Raw genomic sequence first — 21,251 nt, 5'->3', positions numbered from 1 at the left:
TCCCCTTTATCTTACTTTCTTTTAGCTTGTTTTATTGTTGTTTTTCGCCCACAAAACGTAAAATTTGAAATTGTTTATGCTAAACCTAGTGCAAAATAAAAATTGGTCTAGTATTCATAAAGTAAAGTGGTTTCACTCAACAGTCAGTCGCTGTAGAGACGTTGAACGTACGCTGACCATGACGACATTGAGCCTGACTGTGATTGGCTAGGCAGCCTGTAACTCAACCGGCCTGCCAGAGTAGGAAGGGGCGGGACAAAACATAAGAGGAGGGATGTGGTGCTATCATCATGGCGGGATGCATGAAAATGATGAACGGTTTTATTTCCACAAGTGCTAAATTAATGGTTTTCATGGTGCTGCTGACCTGTTTACCTCAGGCCTTACTCCAGGAAACGGGTAAGAAGCAGTGTTACGAAGCAATAACAGAGACTTTAATGAATATGATGCGTATTTTGAACGAGTGTGATTGCTCAGGCTAACTCATGTTAGCTTGTGTTTAGTCTTTACTGTAACGTTACAGAAGTTACTTGAGGAGCCTTTGTGCTACTATCCCGGTCACTGCAAGCTAGTCTCTCACTCTCTCTATATATATACACTTGATAAATTTAATTGAATCATTCATTTTGCTGTTCGAGGTTTGAATTGAGCACAAATCTGTAAACAAGTTTACTAGCCCTCCCCGCCCTCGGGTTATTCTTAACGTACCAATAATGAGACCAGTGCGTCAGTAAACAGAAACTTGTTTCCTGTCTGTGAAGCTCAGCGTGGAGGAAGCAATAACATTACCACCGATACAAGATACGTATTTCTACCAAACAAATCTCTTTGAAAGATCACAGCATCTGTTAAGATTATAATATTCATTTGTGTAATTGTTTAAACTTATAATATAGTGTTTTGTTGGGACTGTCATGGAGGTTATGCATCAACTCAGCTGTAACGTTTAGAGGTCGTATGTTGTGTCACTGTCAGACACAATCAAGGTTAAAAGCTTACTATCCAAGTAGACATGTAGTAATGTCCAGCCTATACATATTACATCTGTTGAACTGCATAGGTCTATATGTAATGTTTATCTGTGTGGTGTCTGTTTAATGAATATTTGAATATATATATGAATATATTAAATATATGAGCATAAACAGACATTCACCTACTATAAATACTCTATACAGTACAAATGTGTATTATTTTGCAGCTAAAAATAGTCAAAGGCTAAAAACTTAAATAACCAACTGTTTTTGTAAGCATTTTTTAAAAGTCAAACAATATACTGTTTAGTGATGTTCATCCTCAGTAGGAACCAGTAGACATAGGCCTGAGTGCTACATACATGGTAGGGTAGGCTTATCATTCATTTCACAGGTTTCTCTTACATACATGCCTCTGCTTATCAAACCCAGGTAACAAACATCCAGTGATTGATCTCCAGGATGGAGGGGAATATGTCTTGTCAGGGTCCAACAGGTTCTGTTATAAAAACAATGTCGTGCCAACCTGGAGGCAAACATGGACAAGAATTCAGGTAAGTAACATGAATGATGCCAAAATCCAGTTCATAGTTAATGCTCTTCCTCAATCTTAAAATAATTAGATGTTGAAGAAAGAGTGCTGTTATCACACACTCCCTCAGTTTAGCTATCTTGGGGCCAAATTGTAAAATATCTGCAAATGTGCTTTAAAGCTTACATATCTGCATTAAATTTGTCATTCTAACAAATGCTGACAGCGAAACTCAGTTGATTAGGCCCATAACAACTTTAGATTTCTGACAGGTCAAAGTATGGAGCTCAAACGTATTTAAGGTGGAAATTGTGGAAGGTGAGGAGGACCTGCAGGAGCTGGACCGCTTCAGTTTCTGGAGCTGGTTTCAGAGCTTGTTACGTGAGCGGCACAATGAAACCACTATTAACATCAGTCTATTCAACAAGAAGAAGTGCTTCAAGATCGATCCCGCAGACAAAACTCAGTACACCATCAAGCCCCTTCGTAGTGAGTGGAAAACACATTAACACAATTAACTGCTGGATAATGATATATATTACATGGCCAACATGATGTTCTTTTTTTTCCCTTTCAGAGTTCGATATCTATATGTTTTTGGTATTCCTCGCTGGAATGTTGTTGTTCATCTTCGCAGGTTCACTAAGCAGGTAACTCTTTGTACTTATGTTCCATTGTATGGATTTAACAGCATCATGACATGGTATTAATTGTTTTTTCTGCTTACGTGAAGGAGTCAAGTTTTCTTCTACTCTGCTGGTATGAGCACCGGCATGATCGCCTCTCTAATCATCCTCTTTTTCATTTTGGCCCGTTTTTTGCCAAAGGTGAGGTGTTTCATTGTTCTCAAAAAGCCACGATTTTACAGGTCAAATCACTTTGGTGGCACACCTAATTAATTAATTAATTATTGTACCCTTTGTGTTTGTTGTTCCCGCAGAAAAGTCCCTTTTATGTGTTGATTGTTGGTGGCTGGTCATTTTCTGTTTACGCCATCCAGCTTGTCTGCAGGAACCTCGGCGTAATTCTGCGAGAACACTGGCACGTAGCATTAGGTACGGACCCTTCATTAACACAAACTGTATATAGAATGGAATTGGGCCAAGCAAGACTCTTATTATAGCATATTAAATACCTATTTCTAGACCCCTGAGCATGCAATTTAAGCATCCTGTATAATTGCCACCTTTCAACATGAAACACCTTTTTAAGTGAACACTGCTAAAGTTCTTAACACAAATTAGTCTCCTGACTAAAACCTCAAGGCACTCAATCAGGGGTCAGTTTTTTTAATTCATTAGCCAGTTAGTTTTGTTCAAAGTTTCTGTTGCGTAATTCTGCACTGGTTAGCTCCTCTTAAACACTGAAAGTCAATTCTTCTGTTTTGGTTCATTTGTCAGGTTATGTAGCTGTGGTGGGATTCATCAGTTTTGCTGTCTGTTACCGCTACGGTCCTCTGGCAGATGAAAAGAACATTAACATCTTGTCCTGGACGCTGCAGCTGTTTGGCCTGCTCCTGATTTATTTAGGGGTGCAAATTCAGCAAGTTGCCTTCGCCATCATCGTGGCAGCTTTGTTATCCAAAAATCTGGAGTACCCAGTCATTCTGGTAGTTGTTGCATGGAGGTGGGTGTTTACAATGCTGACAGAAGGTGGCGTAAGAGTACAGTGCTATATTAAAGTCCACTGAAAAACAGTTCATACTGTTTGGTGTTCCTGTTACCTCATGCAGTATAAAGTGGCTCTGTGGTTGTTAAAGAGAGTGTCCACACATTTATTTCCAATTTGTTATTGTATGTAAGAGTTTCTGATATTGTACAAAGTGACTTAATAAGCTCCACTATATTTAAGAGTCATTTGTTCTTAGGAAAGTCTTGTCTGCTTATTTCTGACTTTTAGATTTATCCAAGTTGACATTGCTTGAATTACTGCAGCTCAAAGCAGCAATATAACAGCCTATATTAGATTGTGAACCAATAATAATTTTCTTTCTTTTTTGGAATGTTGTGCAGGAAAATCAGACAGTTTGTTCACTGGAAGCCTGAGCCACGTCGCCTGTTGACTGAGGAGGAGTATCAGAAGCAGGGAGAGGAAGAGACTCAGCGTGCACTGGAGGAGCTGAGGAAGTACTGTAACAGCCCAGAGTTCAGCCCGTGGAAGGCAGTGTCCAGGCTTCAGTCTCCGAAAAGGTGGCTAGTGTGATATTCTGTTCCGAAGTATATCATTTGATGAAACACAGCTCAGTACAAGCCTTAGGTCAGGCATGTCAAACTGATTCCATAAAGGGCCGTGTGGCTGCAGGTTTTCGTTCCAAACGAGGAGGAGCACACCAGGCTGGAATCAATTAATCATCTGATCTCAGTCTTCAGCCGATAGCTAAGTGATCCCTTGATGTAGATTGGTTGGCCTGGTGTGCTCCTCCTTGGTTGGAATGAAAACCTGCCGCCACAGGGCCCTTTATGGAATCGGTTTAGGTTATCAAAAATAGACAGATACTCTTGACTTGCACGTGAACTTACATTTGGGACTGGCTATTAACTCAGCAGTGTATTTCCACGAAGAGATCATTTGCTTGTGTTTCAGTACTCTAAAAAGTATTCACCCCCCTTGGAAGTTTTCATGTTTTATTGCCTCACCGCATTGAATCGAAGTAGATTTAATGTGGTTTTTTTGTTACAATAGGCAACAGAAAAAGATGAAACCACAGATTGCGCCATTGTTGCCACTGTACTGACTTACCAAAAGTTGGACCTTCCAGGTACAGTACAGGTTTATTTGTTCCACACGTAATCATGGGACCAAATGGCTACACCAGTGTTGATTTAGTTTTGTCCGATTAAAGTGGGTGATACTTAAACAAAGTATTTTGTATTTGTAATCAATTGTAATCTCTTTGTAAAAATGTTTTCACCTGGGCATTAAAGGTCTCTTTTTTTGTGTTTTTCAGTGTTAAAAAAGCTGCAGTAAGTGTAAACAGTAAAAAACTTCCAAGGAGGGTGAATACTTCTTATAGGCTCTGTGTGTTGTATTCTAAATGTCAAATCAGAAAAGAAACAATTTCACACAATTATCATATCCCTCAGCACTGTGTGCACATCCTCTGTTGAGTCCACATATCAGTTTCTAGTAGCATCAGTTTGCAGAGTAGTATTGCCAGCTTTATGGTTACTATGTCACTGCAAAACAAATGATGATGCAACAGTTGAAGCATTAATCTTTTAATCCCACCTCAGTAGTATGGCTGACTTGTGGGGGCTGAGATGAGATGAATATTGAGTCATTAATTGTTATTAAAGAGGTAACATTGATGGTTGTGCAGTGATTGATTAACTATCTCGAGCAAGCTGTGGCTGTACACTTTTGGTTTACGGTATATGAATCTATCCAAGATACAAAAAATCTCATACTTCACCAGTAGGATCATATTTAGGAACAGTGTTTCATTGAAGTGTGGCCAGATGCCAACCTTAAAGTTGGGATTGGTAACGTTGGAGAAACCAGCAAGAATAAGAGATTTCCAAAGTATACAACTAAAAAAAATCCCCATTCCCTCCCTTCATAGCCTTAAACTCATGAAAAAACACGTGAACATGCACTGCCTGACTACAGCCGGAGGATGCGCACCTTTCAGTCATTCAGTCTGGATCGGCTACGCAGCCCTGCAGTTACTGCTCACGGCTGTGGGTGTGTGCTTTGTGCTACTGTGTTAGCTGCTGAAGGAGAGTCTGCCGGCTCAGGGGTTGTTTATTGGAGCACAGTGCATCATTGTCGTTGCTAACTCCTATCCAACTACCTCATGTCTCATTCACATGCAAGAAAACACCTCCTCACATTGTCATAAATGAACCCAAAGAACGAACATGGCTACTGTTAGTACTCACTCATTGTTAGGCTGCACTTTCTCTGCCATTCTCGAGTGACTACTTGCTATAACTTTAGCAGTATATCTGCGTAAGACTGTGGTCATGTGCAGTGAGTGCACAGCAGAGTGCACATGGGTAGGCATGAACGTAGGTAGACCGGTAGATGGGATGAAGTGATTGGATGGGCTTGTTACAGGACTGCAACAGAGCTTTTGATTTATTAATTGCTGTTGGGATGTAAAGAGAATTTCAACAAATATAAAACAAAAAATGCTTCTAAAATGAATCCCCTACTCCAGCTTTAAGTTGTATGTGTAGTATGTAGGCAATCATAAATACCAGTATATGTTTTGTGTGCTGATTTACACTGATGTTGTTAATATTGTCTCTTTAATCCACAGGTTTGCTGATTTCATTGAAGGGTCCCCTCACTTGATGCCAAATGAGGTGTCTGTCCACGTGCAGGAATATGGCTTTGGAGGATCTTTTTTTGAGGATGAATTGTTTGACACGGATGACGAGGAAGATGATATGAAGCCGCCTACGATGAAACCAGAGTGAGATGGTGCCGCGTTGGCGATGTACAGAAATGGTTATTACTGCCTTTCAGAAAGGTGAGCGGAGACAGTTCTCCGTGGCTCCTGTGCAGAGTGATCGAGTTATCACTGTGGAGGCTGGACTAAGAAAAGCCTGGATTGTCATATCAGTCAGAAGAACCACCTCATGTCCTGGCTTTCAGCAAAAAATCACTGACAGAATGATCAGATCTGTTATTAGCATGAACAATGGAAAAGTTTCCAAGAATGTGCACTAGAGCCAGATCTTTTTTTTTTTTTTTTTTTAGGGGAACAAAGGCTTCTGTTAAAATTCAAGTTACAAATACAGTGAGTCTCAGTGATTGGGACCAGTTGAAGGTCAAAGCAATTGAACTTTTACTGTGTGGTTATGCTTTGTGCTGTATGTAGTTGTGTCTTAGAGAATATGTCAGTTTTAATTTTCAAAACATGTTGTGTTCACAGCCTTCAGGCTCAAAGTGGGTGCAATCAACTGCAATGAGAGCATCCGTGTGATCACCCCACCTGTCTGAACAGCAGCATGATGGGGTGGTAGTTATTACTTTATCTTTCTGCTCAGGAAGGAAAAGTGTAGTCAAGTTTGTATTTCACTGTTTTCATTTTAATGGACTTAAGTGAGTGGTAGTGTCCCAAGTTATTTTGAATAAAAAAAACCTACTTGAGCTTTGACGTGCATACGCATCATTGTATAAGATTAGGGTGTAACAGAGGCAAGATGTTAATGTGTTCATAGGGCTTGATTAATTATGTGATGCATTTGAAACCAAATGACAGGTTTTATTTTTCAATTAGCACTTTAGCCCTTACCAAACCAACAGTATAGAAGTAGTTAAACATTGCCTTACTGCTACGCAGTCATATCATCTGTTTTATAATAATACAGAAATACCACACTGACTAGGGCCATTCTGCTGCCTAACTTTTTACTTTTGATACTTTAAAGTATAAAAGTTTGCATTACATGCTGCTAATACTTCTGCAGTCCTGCTTCGGTAAGACTTTCAGTGCAGTACTTGATTTTATTTGGTGGTACTGCTACATTTACTTAGTAACAGATCTGAATGTTTCCACCACAAGATTTCTTAATGGATATTTGATATCTGTATCTATGGCTGCAACTAGCGATTTCCACTTTCTATTTGTCATTTAGTCTCTAAAATGTAAAAACAAAATGGTGAAAAAAAAAAGCTGTTTTTGTCAAAATAACATCCCAACACCATAAGATATTCAGTGTAAGTGGTACAAAACAAACCAGTCCTTACATTTTAGAAGCTTCAAATAGAAAATTTAAGGGTATATTTGTTTGATTGACTCAATTTATTATCAATCAGTCAATTTCCTATCATTTGACTTGTTAAATTGTTTCAGCATTCAGAGCAGAAAACATTAGAGATTGTGTTACGAAATAAACGACCGATGGAATTTCCTCTTGATGAACAGCAGAGGGCTGAATGTGTCAAACGGCTCTTGGTGCAGAACCTGCATTTCATTTTAACTGCCACAGTGTACAGTTTGACTCTGCACATTTGGGAAATGAATCACTCAGTGTTATGAATGGCATCTTTTGTTTTTTCTCAGTTACCTGGAATCACAAAGGAAACAGCATTTTAATTTTAAAAACCCCCCGTCCCCCAAGTGACTTCTCTTGGTTTTCCTGTCTTTGGGGCCCCTGTTACATCTTCAAATCTTCTGTGAAAATATGAACCTTTTTTCTAAGAAGTCTCAGGAAGTTCTACCCCCTGCAGCATAGCTGAAATTTCTGACCTTTCTCATATCTGCACTTGTTTCAAAAGTGAAAATCAATACAAAGGGGTGACTGACATCCACGACACATGCCACACTCTTGAGTGTTGTGCATGACCTCAGTTTTAAATATACATCATATATCTGGCACCTCTCATCAGGGTTTACATTCACATTAGATTTAAGTGGAAGCAGAACTGGGAAAAACTGCAGTGGACAACCAAATTTGCTGTTCAAGCAAGATAGCGTTATCTTAAATCAGGTAGCTTTCAGTCTAAGTTAGAGGGGAATGCTGACAGCGAAACTCAGTTGATTAGGCCCATAACAACTTTAGATTTCTGACAGGTCAAAGTATGGAGCTCAAACGTATTTAAGGTGGAAATTGTGGAAGGTGAGGAGGACCTGCAGGAGCTGGACCGCTTCAGTTTCTGGAGCTGGTTTCAGAGCTTGTTACGTGAGCGGCACAATGAAACCACTATTAACATCAGTCTATTCAACAAGAAGAAGTGCTTCAAGATCGATCCCGCAGACAAAACTCAGTACACCATCAAGCCCCTTCGTAGTGAGTGGAAAACACATTAACACAATTAACTGCTGGATAATGATATATATTACATGGCCAACATGATGTTCTTTTTTTTCCCTTTCAGAGTTCGATATCTATATGTTTTTGGTATTCCTCGCTGGAATGTTGTTGTTCATCTTCGCAGGTTCACTAAGCAGGTAACTCTTTGTACTTATGTTCCATTGTATGGATTTAACAGCATCATGACATGGTATTAATTGTTTTTTCTGCTTACGTGAAGGAGTCAAGTTTTCTTCTACTCTGCTGGTATGAGCACCGGCATGATCGCCTCTCTAATCATCCTCTTTTTCATTTTGGCCCGTTTTTTGCCAAAGGTGAGGTGTTTCATTGTTCTCAAAAAGCCACGATTTTACAGGTCAAATCACTTTGGTGGCACACCTAATTAATTAATTAATTATTGTACCCTTTGTGTTTGTTGTTCCCGCAGAAAAGTCCCTTTTATGTGTTGATTGTTGGTGGCTGGTCATTTTCTGTTTACGCCATCCAGCTTGTCTGCAGGAACCTCGGCGTAATTCTGCGAGAACACTGGCACGTAGCATTAGGTACGGACCCTTCATTAACACAAACTGTATATAGAATGGAATTGGGCCAAGCAAGACTCTTATTATAGCATATTAAATACCTATTTCTAGACCCCTGAGCATGCAATTTAAGCATCCTGTATAATTGCCACCTTTCAACATGAAACACCTTTTTAAGTGAACACTGCTAAAGTTCTTAACACAAATTAGTCTCCTGACTAAAACCTCAAGGCACTCAATCAGGGGTCAGTTTTTTTAATTCATTAGCCAGTTAGTTTTGTTCAAAGTTTCTGTTGCGTAATTCTGCACTGGTTAGCTCCTCTTAAACACTGAAAGTCAATTCTTCTGTTTTGGTTCATTTGTCAGGTTATGTAGCTGTGGTGGGATTCATCAGTTTTGCTGTCTGTTACCGCTACGGTCCTCTGGCAGATGAAAAGAACATTAACATCTTGTCCTGGACGCTGCAGCTGTTTGGCCTGCTCCTGATTTATTTAGGGGTGCAAATTCAGCAAGTTGCCTTCGCCATCATCGTGGCAGCTTTGTTATCCAAAAATCTGGAGTACCCAGTCATTCTGGTAGTTGTTGCATGGAGGTGGGTGTTTACAATGCTGACAGAAGGTGGCGTAAGAGTACAGTGCTATATTAAAGTCCACTGAAAAACAGTTCATACTGTTTGGTGTTCCTGTTACCTCATGCAGTATAAAGTGGCTCTGTGGTTGTTAAAGAGAGTGTCCACACATTTATTTCCAATTTGTTATTGTATGTAAGAGTTTCTGATATTGTACAAAGTGACTTAATAAGCTCCACTATATTTAAGAGTCATTTGTTCTTAGGAAAGTCTTGTCTGCTTATTTCTGACTTTTAGATTTATCCAAGTTGACATTGCTTGAATTACTGCAGCTCAAAGCAGCAATATAACAGCCTATATTAGATTGTGAACCAATAATAATTTTCTTTCTTTTTTGGAATGTTGTGCAGGAAAATCAGACAGTTTGTTCACTGGAAGCCTGAGCCACGTCGCCTGTTGACTGAGGAGGAGTATCAGAAGCAGGGAGAGGAAGAGACTCAGCGTGCACTGGAGGAGCTGAGGAAGTACTGTAACAGCCCAGAGTTCAGCCCGTGGAAGGCAGTGTCCAGGCTTCAGTCTCCGAAAAGGTGGCTAGTGTGATATTCTGTTCCGAAGTATATCATTTGATGAAACACAGCTCAGTACAAGCCTTAGGTCAGGCATGTCAAACTGATTCCATAAAGGGCCGTGTGGCTGCAGGTTTTCGTTCCAAACGAGGAGGAGCACACCAGGCTGGAATCAATTAATCATCTGATCTCAGTCTTCAGCCGATAGCTAAGTGATCCCTTGATGTAGATTGGTTGGCCTGGTGTGCTCCTCCTTGGTTGGAATGAAAACCTGCCGCCACAGGGCCCTTTATGGAATCGGTTTAGGTTATCAAAAATAGACAGATACTCTTGACTTGCACGTGAACTTACATTTGGGACTGGCTATTAACTCAGCAGTGTATTTCCACGAAGAGATCATTTGCTTGTGTTTCAGTACTCTAAAAAGTATTCACCCCCCTTGGAAGTTTTCATGTTTTATTGCCTCACCGCATTGAATCGAAGTAGATTTAATGTGGTTTTTTTGTTACAATAGGCAACAGAAAAAGATGAAACCACAGATTGCGCCATTGTTGCCACTGTACTGACTTACCAAAAGTTGGACCTTCCAGGTACAGTACAGGTTTATTTGTTCCACACGTAATCATGGGACCAAATGGCTACACCAGTGTTGATTTAGTTTTGTCCGATTAAAGTGGGTGATACTTAAACAAAGTATTTTGTATTTGTAATCAATTGTAATCTCTTTGTAAAAATGTTTTCACCTGGGCATTAAAGGTCTCTTTTTTTGTGTTTTTCAGTGTTAAAAAAGCTGCAGTAAGTGTAAACAGTAAAAAACTTCCAAGGAGGGTGAATACTTCTTATAGGCTCTGTGTGTTGTATTCTAAATGTCAAATCAGAAAAGAAACAATTTCACACAATTATCATATCCCTCAGCACTGTGTGCACATCCTCTGTTGAGTCCACATATCAGTTTCTAGTAGCATCAGTTTGCAGAGTAGTATTGCCAGCTTTATGGTTACTATGTCACTGCAAAACAAATGATGATGCAACAGTTGAAGCATTAATCTTTTAATCCCACCTCAGTAGTATGGCTGACTTGTGGGGGCTGAGATGAGATGAATATTGAGTCATTAATTGTTATTAAAGAGGTAACATTGATGGTTGTGCAGTGATTGATTAACTATCTCGAGCAAGCTGTGGCTGTACACTTTTGGTTTACGGTATATGAATCTATCCAAGATACAAAAAATCTCATACTTCACCAGTAGGATCATATTTAGGAACAGTGTTTCATTGAAGTGTGGCCAGATGCCAACCTTAAAGTTGGGATTGGTAACGTTGGAGAAACCAGCAAGAATAAGAGATTTCCAAAGTATACAACTAAAAAAAATCCCCATTCCCTCCCTTCATAGCCTTAAACTCATGAAAAAACACGTGAACATGCACTGCCTGACTACAGCCGGAGGATGCGCACCTTTCAGTCATTCAGTCTGGATCGGCTACGCAGCCCTGCAGTTACTGCTCACGGCTGTGGGTGTGTGCTTTGTGCTACTGTGTTAGCTGCTGAAGGAGAGTCTGCCGGCTCAGGGGTTGTTTATTGGAGCACAGTGCATCATTGTCGTTGCTAACTCCTATCCAACTACCTCATGTCTCATTCACATGCAAGAAAACACCTCCTCACATTGTCATAAATGAACCCAAAGAACGAACATGGCTACTGTTAGTACTCACTCATTGTTAGGCTGCACTTTCTCTGCCATTCTCGAGTGACTACTTGCTATAACTTTAGCAGTATATCTGCGTAAGACTGTGGTCATGTGCAGTGAGTGCACAGCAGAGTGCACATGGGTAGGCATGAACGTAGGTAGACCGGTAGATGGGATGAAGTGATTGGATGGGCTTGTTACAGGACTGCAACAGAGCTTTTGATTTATTAATTGCTGTTGGGATGTAAAGAGAATTTCAACAAATATAAAACAAAAAATGCTTCTAAAATGAATCCCCTACTCCAGCTTTAAGTTGTATGTGTAGTATGTAGGCAATCATAAATACCAGTATATGTTTTGTGTGCTGATTTACACTGATGTTGTTAATATTGTCTCTTTAATCCACAGGTTTGCTGATTTCATTGAAGGGTCCCCTCACTTGATGCCAAATGAGGTGTCTGTCCACGTGCAGGAATATGGCTTTGGAGGATCTTTTTTTGAGGATGAATTGTTTGACACGGATGACGAGGAAGATGATATGAAGCCGCCTACGATGAAACCAGAGTGAGATGGTGCCGCGTTGGCGATGTACAGAAATGGTTATTACTGCCTTTCAGAAAGGTGAGCGGAGACAGTTCTCCGTGGCTCCTGTGCAGAGTGATCGAGTTATCACTGTGGAGGCTGGACTAAGAAAAGCCTGGATTGTCATATCAGTCAGAAGAACCACCTCATGTCCTGGCTTTCAGCAAAAAATCACTGACAGAATGATCAGATCTGTTATTAGCATGAACAATGGAAAAGTTTCCAAGAATGTGCACTAGAGCCAGATCTTTTTTTTTTTTTTTTTTTAGGGGAACAAAGGCTTCTGTTAAAATTCAAGTTACAAATACAGTGAGTCTCAGTGATTGGGACCAGTTGAAGGTCAAAGCAATTGAACTTTTACTGTGTGGTTATGCTTTGTGCTGTATGTAGTTGTGTCTTAGAGAATATGTCAGTTTTAATTTTCAAAACATGTTGTGTTCACAGCCTTCAGGCTCAAAGTGGGTGCAATCAACTGCAATGAGAGCATCCGTGTGATCACCCCACCTGTCTGAACAGCAGCATGATGGGGTGGTAGTTATTACTTTATCTTTCTGCTCAGGAAGGAAAAGTGTAGTCAAGTTTGTATTTCACTGTTTTCATTTTAATGGACTTAAGTGAGTGGTAGTGTCCCAAGTTATTTTGAATAAAAAAAACCTACTTGAGCTTTGACGTGCATACGCATCATTGTATAAGATTAGGGTGTAACAGAGGCAAGATGTTAATGTGTTCATAGGGCTTGATTAATTATGTGATGCATTTGAAACCAAATGACAGGTTTTATTTTTCAATTAGCACTTTAGCCCTTACCAAACCAACAGTATAGAAGTAGTTAAACATTGCCTTACTGCTACGCAGTCATATCATCTGTTTTATAATAATACAGAAATACCACACTGACTAGGGCCATTCTGCTGCCTAACTTTTTACTTTTGATACTTTAAAGTATAAAAGTTTGCATTACATGCTGCTAATACTTCTGCAGTCCTGCTTCGGTAAGACTTTCAGTGCAGTACTTGATTTTATTTGGTGGTACTGCTACATTTACTTAGTAACAGATCTGAATGTTTCCACCACAAGATTTCTTAATGGATATTTGATATCTGTATCTATGGCTGCAACTAGCGATTTCCACTTTCTATTTGTCATTTAGTCTCTAAAATGTAAAAACAAAATGGTGAAAAAAAAAAGCTGTTTTTGTCAAAATAACATCCCAACACCATAAGATATTCAGTGTAAGTGGTACAAAACAAACCAGTCCTTACATTTTAGAAGCTTCAAATAGAAAATTTAAGGGTATATTTGTTTGATTGACTCAATTTATTATCAATCAGTCAATTTCCTATCATTTGACTTGTTAAATTGTTTCAGCATTCAGAGCAGAAAACATTAGAGATTGTGTTACGAAATAAACGACCGATGGAATTTCCTCTTGATGAACAGCAGAGGGCTGAATGTGTCAAACGGCTCTTGGTGCAGAACCTGCATTTCATTTTAACTGCCACAGTGTACAGTTTGACTCTGCACATTTGGGAAATGAATCACTCAGTGTTATGAATGGCATCTTTTGTTTTTTCTCAGTTACCTGGAATCACAAAGGAAACAGCATTTTAATTTTAAAAACCCCCCGTCCCCCAAGTGACTTCTCTTGGTTTTCCTGTCTTTGGGGCCCCTGTTACATCTTCAAATCTTCTGTGAAAATATGAACCTTTTTTCTAAGAAGTCTCAGGAAGTTCTACCCCCTGCAGCATAGCTGAAATTTCTGACCTTTCTCATATCTGCACTTGTTTCAAAAGTGAAAATCAATACAAAGGGGTGACTGACATCCACGACACATGCCACACTCTTGAGTGTTGTGCATGACCTCAGTTTTAAATATACATCATATATCTGGCACCTCTCATCAGGGTTTACATTCACATTAGATTTAAGTGGAAGCAGAACTGGGAAAAACTGCAGTGGACAACCAAATTTGCTGTTCAAGCAAGATAGCGTTATCTTAAATCAGGTAGCTTTCAGTCTAAGTTAGAGGGGAAAAAAAACCTGTATTCATCCTTTCTCTTCCACTTGTTAGTTTCAGTGAGCCTATCTGATGACATTTAGCCCACCTGCTCCCTGCATACCACCGGTGGCTTCATTAATGTGACTGTCCTCGCAGCATTTCAAAGCAGGGAACACCCCAATAACAAATGATTACACAGCATGCATGAAACGGCTGATACTGCTAATATTATTTGCATGTTTCCCAGCCTCAGGTTGGCATAATCACATTCACATGCTGCTACAGTTCCTGTGAATTACTTCCCCAAAACGTGCGTCACTAACAGGGAAACCTCACTGCAAAGCAAACGTGACCACATCGCACATGGATGGGGGGAATCCCTTGGATATATGAGCATAATTGCAAACACTGACAGCACCCCCATGGTGGCTTCATGTAAAGCGTCTGGAGTTCCCCACAGCCTGCAAACTGGCCCACATTTGATGAACTGATTCTTACAAACCTCCACACATGAGGACGTTTCTACTCGACCGTGTGCAATAATGATAAGACAGCCGTGTGTACACACCGTGGAGCGTTCACTGCTCATTTTATAAGTGGGAAAAGACATCCAGCTTAAAGCAAGCAGTAAATTACATGATTATGTGTATAACAGCAAAGTAAAGACTGCAGTGTTTATTGTAGCCGTGTAAATGCATGCTGCGTGTAAATCGTTCACAGTAAATCGAGAAAACAAAAAACATGAAAGAAAACGGAAACTTGTGCAAGTGTTATTAGAGCATGAACCAAACTGCCACAATGAATTCATTCACATTCACAACAGCTGGACAGTTTTACAGATGTGCAGTTTCTAACAGAGAGGCCGAGACAGAGGGTGATGACATTTTTAAAATCATCAATAAACATAAATTTGAAAGCAGTGCAGTTCAAATTTGCTCTCGCTTGATGCCAAGAACAAAGTGTCTGGCTTTTGATATACATCTGATCAATAAGAAAAAAAAAAAAAAGACATTTGGTACAGCAGTGGTGCTTTTACCGTCTTTTTTTTTCCAAGCTCCAAGAGGCAGCACAAACTGCAAATGTCACACATTACTCCACACAGTGTGCACAGTTAAGACAAATCCAACTGGTTGTTTTCTCCTCAACCTCTAAACATAAAATAGTTCAGCAGAAACAGAAAACTGCAAGTCCAGTGTTGGTGGTTAAAATCCAGTAAGTCAGTTCTGTCAGTATTTGTTGATCCCAAATATCCGTACTCCATGAAACTGAGGCAACTTTGGGAGGAGGACACTAAGGAGGGAGCTTGTGTTGATAAGGAAATGTGTGGGATCATATTTTGTGTAGAAACTGGCAAGAATATACCTGCAGAGAGAGAACAGTGTCAGTGTAGCATTAGCACGTTACAATCAACATTTATCGCCAAACTACATAAATGACAAACACCGATTCTTAAATGTGCAATGAAAAAGTGAAACTAGACCCAATAACCAATCGTAGAAACCACCTCAGTCAGCATGGCACTGTTTCTGTTTCTGTGACACTTCTCTGATTGGTGAGTTTAAGAAATGTGTCAGAGGGTCTTAAAAAATAAAACTAACATTAATATTCATCATGAAATCCTCCTTTTCAACTTATCTGTCGTGATTGTGCAGACCTCTTCTAAACAAACAAGTCTGTCAAATGTTCAAATTCAGCGTTACTAAAATAAACTGTGTGTATCCTTGAGGTCTAGCAAATACGCTGAATACATTTCCTTCCTCATTAAACACATGAAGTGATGGTTTTTCATAAAATTTGGAAACCTGCATTGTTTACATCCCTGTTTACTAGCATGCACTTCTTCTTTCGTGCCTCTGCCAATGCATCGCTGCAAACCTTGGCACATTACAACAGCGGAATAATGTGAAACCATTGGTAAGACTGTGTACCTGTGTGCACGAGACAAACAAAATGGGGACACGTTCAAAGGAAAACTGCTCCATAGTGCTAGTAGAGGTGAAAAACTCTGCAGGTTACCTTTAAACAGCCTTTTAATCTCAAAAGTGTCATGGCTGAATGACTGAATCGATTATAGCTGGAGCATAAGGTGAAGATGAAAAGTCTTCAGTCTAGAATTATGTCCTCAGTGAAAAGTGTGCAGATGAGCCTCGTTAGGTTAAGACAAAATACAGGATTTGCAGACAACCAACAGTTTTTATTTTACTCAGCAGTTCAACACTGTGAGAGAGAATCAATTTTACTGCAACAAGACTAAGAGTCTACAGCCAAGCTATCTGCTCTGTGAGGCTGTAAGAAATACTAAATGCAAGCAGCAATATTATCTCAATAACAATGTGAACATGCTGCTGCTAAGCAAGATTAATATTTACCATGTTCATCATCTTAGTTTGGCGTGTTAGCATTTTGACACTTGCTAATTAGCACTGAACACAAGGTACTGGAGAAGTCAAAAGTTTGACCTGATGACGGTGCTAGAATAAAGACAGGAGATAACTGAAGCTAATGCAATTCGTCCTGTAGGGGATGAATTGGTTGTTGAGATATTTCAGTCTGGAACAAAGTGATGGACTGACCGACACTGAGAAGATTATTAGGAAAAAAAATATTATTTAGTTTATTCAGTTCAATTTCCTATCATTTAACTTGTTAAATGTATTCTTCAACTGGTGAGGATGCTGATTCGTCCTGGGAGATGCAGCATTAGCCCAGTATCCTAAACGTATGTAGCCATCCAGTGCATGTTTAAGACCGCTTTAAGAATGACTTAGCTGGAAACCTTAGATTGTCAGCCGGAGACAGCACTTTAACCAAATCATGATGCTAGCGTTAGCTTAATTAGCTAGCTAGTTAAAGCTGATAAAAATATGCTAGCAACAGTTGTCATTCAGTCATTTTAGACACAAACATCAGTGGTTGCAGGCTTCAAATGAGAAGCAGACTTTTTGCCTACGACTGTCTGAAATCAAAGAGCCATTGTTTCCAAATGTACTAAGAAGAAAATCTGCCACTGTTGTCATTGTAAACTGTATATGAGCCACATGAGAACTGAAGGCAGGTTAATTAGCCTAAAGCTGTTTCCAGAAGGTCCAAAAAGGCCAGAGGATTGCCAACAGCCTGGACATGTGAGTCAAAAAAAGACCCACTGCAGCTGCCTCCCCACATATTTATCTACATGCTGATTAAGCCATCATAATGAAAGAGAAACTGCAAACTGGGGACTCCCTAAGAACTTGGTATTCCACACAGATAAGCGTGTTTTTTCAGGACAGTGAGCTCCATGACTTTTCCTCTAATTTGTATATTTGGTGTCACACCTATGTATATGATATGATTGATAGTCGGCCTCGTAAGCTGGTTTGGGCAGTTATGGGAAAAGTTTGCCTTCAGGGCTTTCTGCCGGAGAGCTTTCGGGAAGTCAGGCAACAAAATATAAAGAGGTCAAACACTCTACTTCCATTCAGGAGACAGGAGTTTGTGTCCTGTGTTAAATCAAACATAAATGTTGATTTTTTTATTTTTAGACTTAGCTGACTTATTATTTTGGTTTAGTTTGGTTCGGTTCAGGCACCAAAACTATTTGGTTAGATTTAGGAAAAGATCATGGTTTGGGTTAGAAAAACAAATCTGGCAGGAAGCCCAAAGGAAGTGCAAAACAGGCTTAAGATACTACACTGCTAGCAGGATAAGGAATCTGAACAGATTTTGGTTGTTGGACATAATTTGGTTCATCTCAATGTCAATATATTCGAGCACTATTTAGTTGTGCAAATCTTTCAGTATAATGGAATAATGGGCAATTTGAGAATTTATCAACAGTCAAGTAAAAGTCATTTAAAAATCTGCAGGGATGTTTTGTCACAGTTGCAGCCATACCAGCATCGCAAATTGATGATCACAAAAAAATAAAGAATTCATTTCTGTTTGAAGTTACACTAAGGTATGAAGTCTCTTGTAGGTTTAATCTTGGGGTTAAGGCAAAGATTAGGTTAATTAATTAGGTTAATAATTAACTTCTTAGGTTACGGTTTTGCTAGCTTATCCAAAATTCAGCCAGCCAACGAGAAGGCGCATCAGGCACACAACGCGTGTGACGCAGGACACAAGGCACCGCTCCTGAGTGAAATACCAAGTTTTTAGGGAGTACCGGCAAACTGTCCAGCACTGCAGATGACTTCTCAACACAACCTGCAAACATACTTACAGAACAATTGGTGAGATAGTGAGGAATTTTCGCGAAGATGTGAACTGGACTCCGTAGTCCATCTGTTCCCAGTGTGTGAGCAGACGAGCTTTGCCTTGGTCTGGTGTCTCAAACGGAGTGCCCTTCACTGTGTGTAGAAACAGGTACATCACCTGGACAAGACAAACCACACAGAAGAGACAGACAGCTACTATAAGCCACAAAGACAGACAGCATGGAGGATATTTACCAAAATTATATTCATCACCAGCTGTAAAGGTGCCAGACTTATGTCTAGACTTGCCACATACTTAATCATTTAGAGATGCAGCTGTGGCAATTCAACAACAAATTTTTGGTGATGATCCCAAATAGGAAAGCATTGCATATTTACAGAAATATTGATTTTTTTAACCTTTGAACAGCTCCAGGTTTGCTGTTTCCCCCCATTTCCAATATGTGTGCTAAGCTAAGCTAAGCATCTCCAGGCTGTATCTTCACTGTTCGCAGTTTTTTACGTGAGAACGCACACACAGTGAAGTGCCGACCAGTGTGAATGCCAACGTAAGTCCATCAAAAATAAAATGTCTTGCATCACAACACATGAGGGTGATGTCTGAGAAAACTGTGAACAGCCTCAGACGTCACCCTGATGAAGGCAAGATTGCCAAAAACGTTGGCGTACCTGGGAAGAGTTGTGTGATGTGTTTTCACTCTTAGAAGAAAGCAAGCCCACAATTTTTTAATGCAGCAGAGATATTATAGAGGCTCATTTTAACTCACCAGGTTGTGAATGACATTGGTAAGGGTCCAGACGAGCGGCACAGTGAAGAAAGGAATGCTGAGCAGGACGATGTGCAACACGACGGTGAGCAGCAGGTAGGTGAGCCATATTCCTCTGCTGTTCATCACCCTCGTGTTGGGGTTCACCTCACTGTGAGCTACGCCCACATTCATCTGGAACACAGAGAAACAAAACGTAAGAGGTCAGGATGCTGAAAAAAAGGGCCTGTTGTTTGAAGAGGCATGATAGCATGATATTAGCAAGCAGGCTAAAGCTTAAACCTGCCTAGAGACTGCTAGAGAAAACTGCAGAACTTTAAGCATAAATGGCAAGAAGTGATGCAGTCAATCTGCTGAAACTATGCTATTAAAATCAACTACATAATTACAGCAATGCAGAACCCTGCTTGCTTCATATCATCAGCCAGCAAGACAAATGTGATGAAAGTGCAGCATTTACAATAGTTACACTCATCACATTGCACTTTTGTTCATTTTTATAGTTTGCTTTTTCAGTGTTTAACGTTATTAATTCGTAAGTAACTATGACTTACTATCTATGATTTGACTTTTTATTATTGATTAATCTGACAATTATTTTCTCAATTTAACTATTAATCAGTGACTTCTTCAAAGTCCTTGCTTTGTCCAAGCAGCGGCCCAAAGATGTTTAACTTCTACAATGACAAAGAAATCAGTAAATCTTCACCTCAGCCAGAGACAAGCTGGAACCAGAGAATTTCTTTGTTTTGTTTTTCAATGATACATGTCAGGCTGCAACTAATTAAGATTGACATTATGGAATAACAAACAAAATGATTATCAATTAATGTTTGATCTATTACGTGTCAATGTCAAATCATCACAGCTCTGGATATTGATTAATTGACTAATAACTCAATTACTTTAACAAATATGAATCAATTACATTATATATACAAATGCACACACATACACTTATTTCAGGTTCTTTGTGTACCTTTAATTTATGTTCTTATTTAACTAGTTTTCACTATAAATTAAAATGCTAATTAATTTGTTTTTGCATCTTTGTAAGTGCTAACTGATTAAAACTACTTTGCAACTGTTACATTTGTGTGGGCTTGGATAGACACAATACTCTGCATTAGTACAGTAATGTACTATTCACTGTCCTTAATATTTGCAAATATTTAATATTTTGGGGCATTTGGTCAACAAAATCTAGCAATTTGAAGACATCACTTTGCGCTCTGGGATCTTGCGACAGACATTTTGCACTATTTAATGGCGTAAACGATTAATCGAAAATGTGTGGAAAAAAATGCTATAACAACTCTGGGGAAAAAGACTCCGCCCAACGGAATTGCTCGGGTTGACTAAACAAGCGCTTCCTCTCTCATACGGCTCCCCGTCACTCAGTTACTCAGCTACATGTAGCCGCAGCATTCATCACACTAGCCAGAGCAAAAACTTACGATTAAGTCGCAATAACGACTAACTGTGTACTATCCTAAAGTGACAAGACAGTAACCGTTCACTCAACGCCCAGACCTTTTAACTTTATCTTAATAGTTAACGTTAGATAATATAACGTACGCAAGCTAGCTAACAGTTGAGCTGCTATCTGTAGGTTAACAAGCTAACGCTACGACAAAGTTACGTTAATCATGAATTAAGGGTCGCAGACCACAGGTTAATACTGGGGGGGTAACAGCTTCTGTTAAACTGCGATAAATGACCCTCGCCCGGGCAGCTTTTCCAGGGTAACAGCTTTACATTTCAACGGAGCAAAACTTTACCTTCCTGTGTTGTCGTTGCTCACCAGGAAATTCCTCGTTTTTCATTAACCCCGCCTTCTGTAGGTTCGGGCTGGTTGTACCGCGCCGGGCATCAACTGAAACTCCAGCCTGTGTTCTCCTGTCCCAGCCGGCGGCAGGTGACCAGGGGAGCGGGGGAAGCTGCCGTCCAAGAAATTCCCAGGACCGCAACACCCCAGAATGTCATCAATAGTTTAACATCGCTGTCAGTTCCCATGGTGCTACTAAATGTCAGCATGATAACAGTGTACAAAGGGATGAGTGTTTACACTTGGCTTTTGAGGTGTTACTC

General features: G+C 39.8%; 3 protein-coding genes across 4 annotated transcripts; 2 read left to right on the top strand and 1 right to left on the bottom strand.

Annotated features, from left to right (window-relative positions):
- The first annotated feature begins 275 nt into the window (after nucleotides 1-275).
- LOC121612291 (nuclear envelope integral membrane protein 1-like) lies at nucleotides 276-7,325 on the top strand. 2 transcript variants are annotated; one of them, XM_041945084.1, is made up of 10 exons: nucleotides 283-399; nucleotides 1,407-1,528; nucleotides 1,779-1,995; nucleotides 2,084-2,156; nucleotides 2,240-2,333; nucleotides 2,447-2,561; nucleotides 2,907-3,132; nucleotides 3,519-3,695; nucleotides 4,189-4,264; nucleotides 5,771-5,895. In XM_041945084.1, exons 1-9 carry the CDS (start codon nucleotides 291-293, stop codon nucleotides 4,238-4,240), a joined length of 1,185 nt encoding a protein of 394 aa, XP_041801018.1. In that variant the 5' UTR covers nucleotides 283-290; the 3' UTR covers nucleotides 4,241-4,264; nucleotides 5,771-5,895. The 2 variants fall into 2 exon arrangements, with proteins under 2 accessions (XP_041801019.1, XP_041801018.1); XM_041945085.1 differs by lacking the exon at nucleotides 4,189-4,264 and having other exon boundaries at nucleotides 276-399; nucleotides 5,771-7,325.
- LOC121612213 (nuclear envelope integral membrane protein 1-like) lies at nucleotides 5,959-13,581 on the top strand. The gene is made up of 9 exons (XM_041944941.1): nucleotides 5,959-5,983; nucleotides 6,389-6,450; nucleotides 8,033-8,249; nucleotides 8,338-8,410; nucleotides 8,494-8,587; nucleotides 8,701-8,815; nucleotides 9,161-9,386; nucleotides 9,773-9,949; nucleotides 12,025-13,581. Exons 1-9 carry the CDS (start codon nucleotides 5,959-5,961, stop codon nucleotides 12,182-12,184), a joined length of 1,149 nt encoding a protein of 382 aa, XP_041800875.1. The 3' UTR covers nucleotides 12,185-13,581.
- A 1,175-nt stretch (nucleotides 13,582-14,756) lies between these two features.
- ormdl2 (ORMDL sphingolipid biosynthesis regulator 2) lies at nucleotides 14,757-20,985 on the bottom strand. The gene is made up of 4 exons (XM_041945086.1): nucleotides 20,942-20,985; nucleotides 19,161-19,334; nucleotides 18,399-18,550; nucleotides 14,757-15,559 (listed from the first exon to the last, which is right to left on the bottom strand). The coding sequence occupies exons 2-4, from the start codon at nucleotides 19,332-19,334 to the stop codon at nucleotides 15,424-15,426; spliced, it is 462 nt and encodes a 153-aa protein (XP_041801020.1). The 5' UTR covers nucleotides 20,942-20,985; the 3' UTR covers nucleotides 14,757-15,423.
- Between the last annotated feature and the right edge of the window lie 266 nt (nucleotides 20,986-21,251).

The sequence above is a fragment of the Chelmon rostratus genome, chromosome 10 (assembly GCF_017976325.1).
Source record: "Chelmon rostratus isolate fCheRos1 chromosome 10, fCheRos1.pri, whole genome shotgun sequence".
Lineage (NCBI taxonomy): Eukaryota > Metazoa > Chordata > Actinopteri > Chaetodontiformes > Chaetodontidae > Chelmon > Chelmon rostratus.
The sequence above is the reverse complement of the archived record's forward strand: the minus strand, read 5'-3'. Positions and strand labels throughout refer to the sequence as shown.

Excerpts from the sequence above, each read along its gene's own strand:
- ormdl2 (XM_041945086.1), bottom strand. The coding sequence starts at position 19,334 with ATGAATGTGGGCGTAGCTCACAGTGAGGTGAACCCCAACACGAGGGTG. Across the intron at positions 18,551-19,160 it reads CCAATGTCATTCACAACCTG|GTGATGTACCTGTTTCTACA; the intron begins GTGAGTTAAAAT and ends TGTCTTGTCCAG. Across the intron at positions 15,560-18,398 it reads ACTATCTCACCAATTGTTCT|GTATATTCTTGCCAGTTTCT; the intron begins GTAAGTATGTTT and ends CTCTCTCTGCAG.
- LOC121612291 (XM_041945085.1), top strand. The coding sequence starts at position 291 with ATGGCGGGATGCATGAAAATGATGAACGGTTTTATTTCCACAAGTGCT. Across the intron at positions 2,334-2,446 it reads TGGCCCGTTTTTTGCCAAAG|AAAAGTCCCTTTTATGTGTT; the intron begins GTGAGGTGTTTC and ends TTGTTCCCGCAG. Across the intron at positions 3,133-3,518 it reads CTGGTAGTTGTTGCATGGAG|GAAAATCAGACAGTTTGTTC; the intron begins GTGGGTGTTTAC and ends AATGTTGTGCAG.
- LOC121612213 (XM_041944941.1), top strand. The coding sequence starts at position 5,959 with ATGGTTATTACTGCCTTTCAGAAAG. Across the intron at positions 8,588-8,700 it reads TGGCCCGTTTTTTGCCAAAG|AAAAGTCCCTTTTATGTGTT; the intron begins GTGAGGTGTTTC and ends TTGTTCCCGCAG. Across the intron at positions 8,816-9,160 it reads ACACTGGCACGTAGCATTAG|GTTATGTAGCTGTGGTGGGA; the intron begins GTACGGACCCTT and ends TTCATTTGTCAG.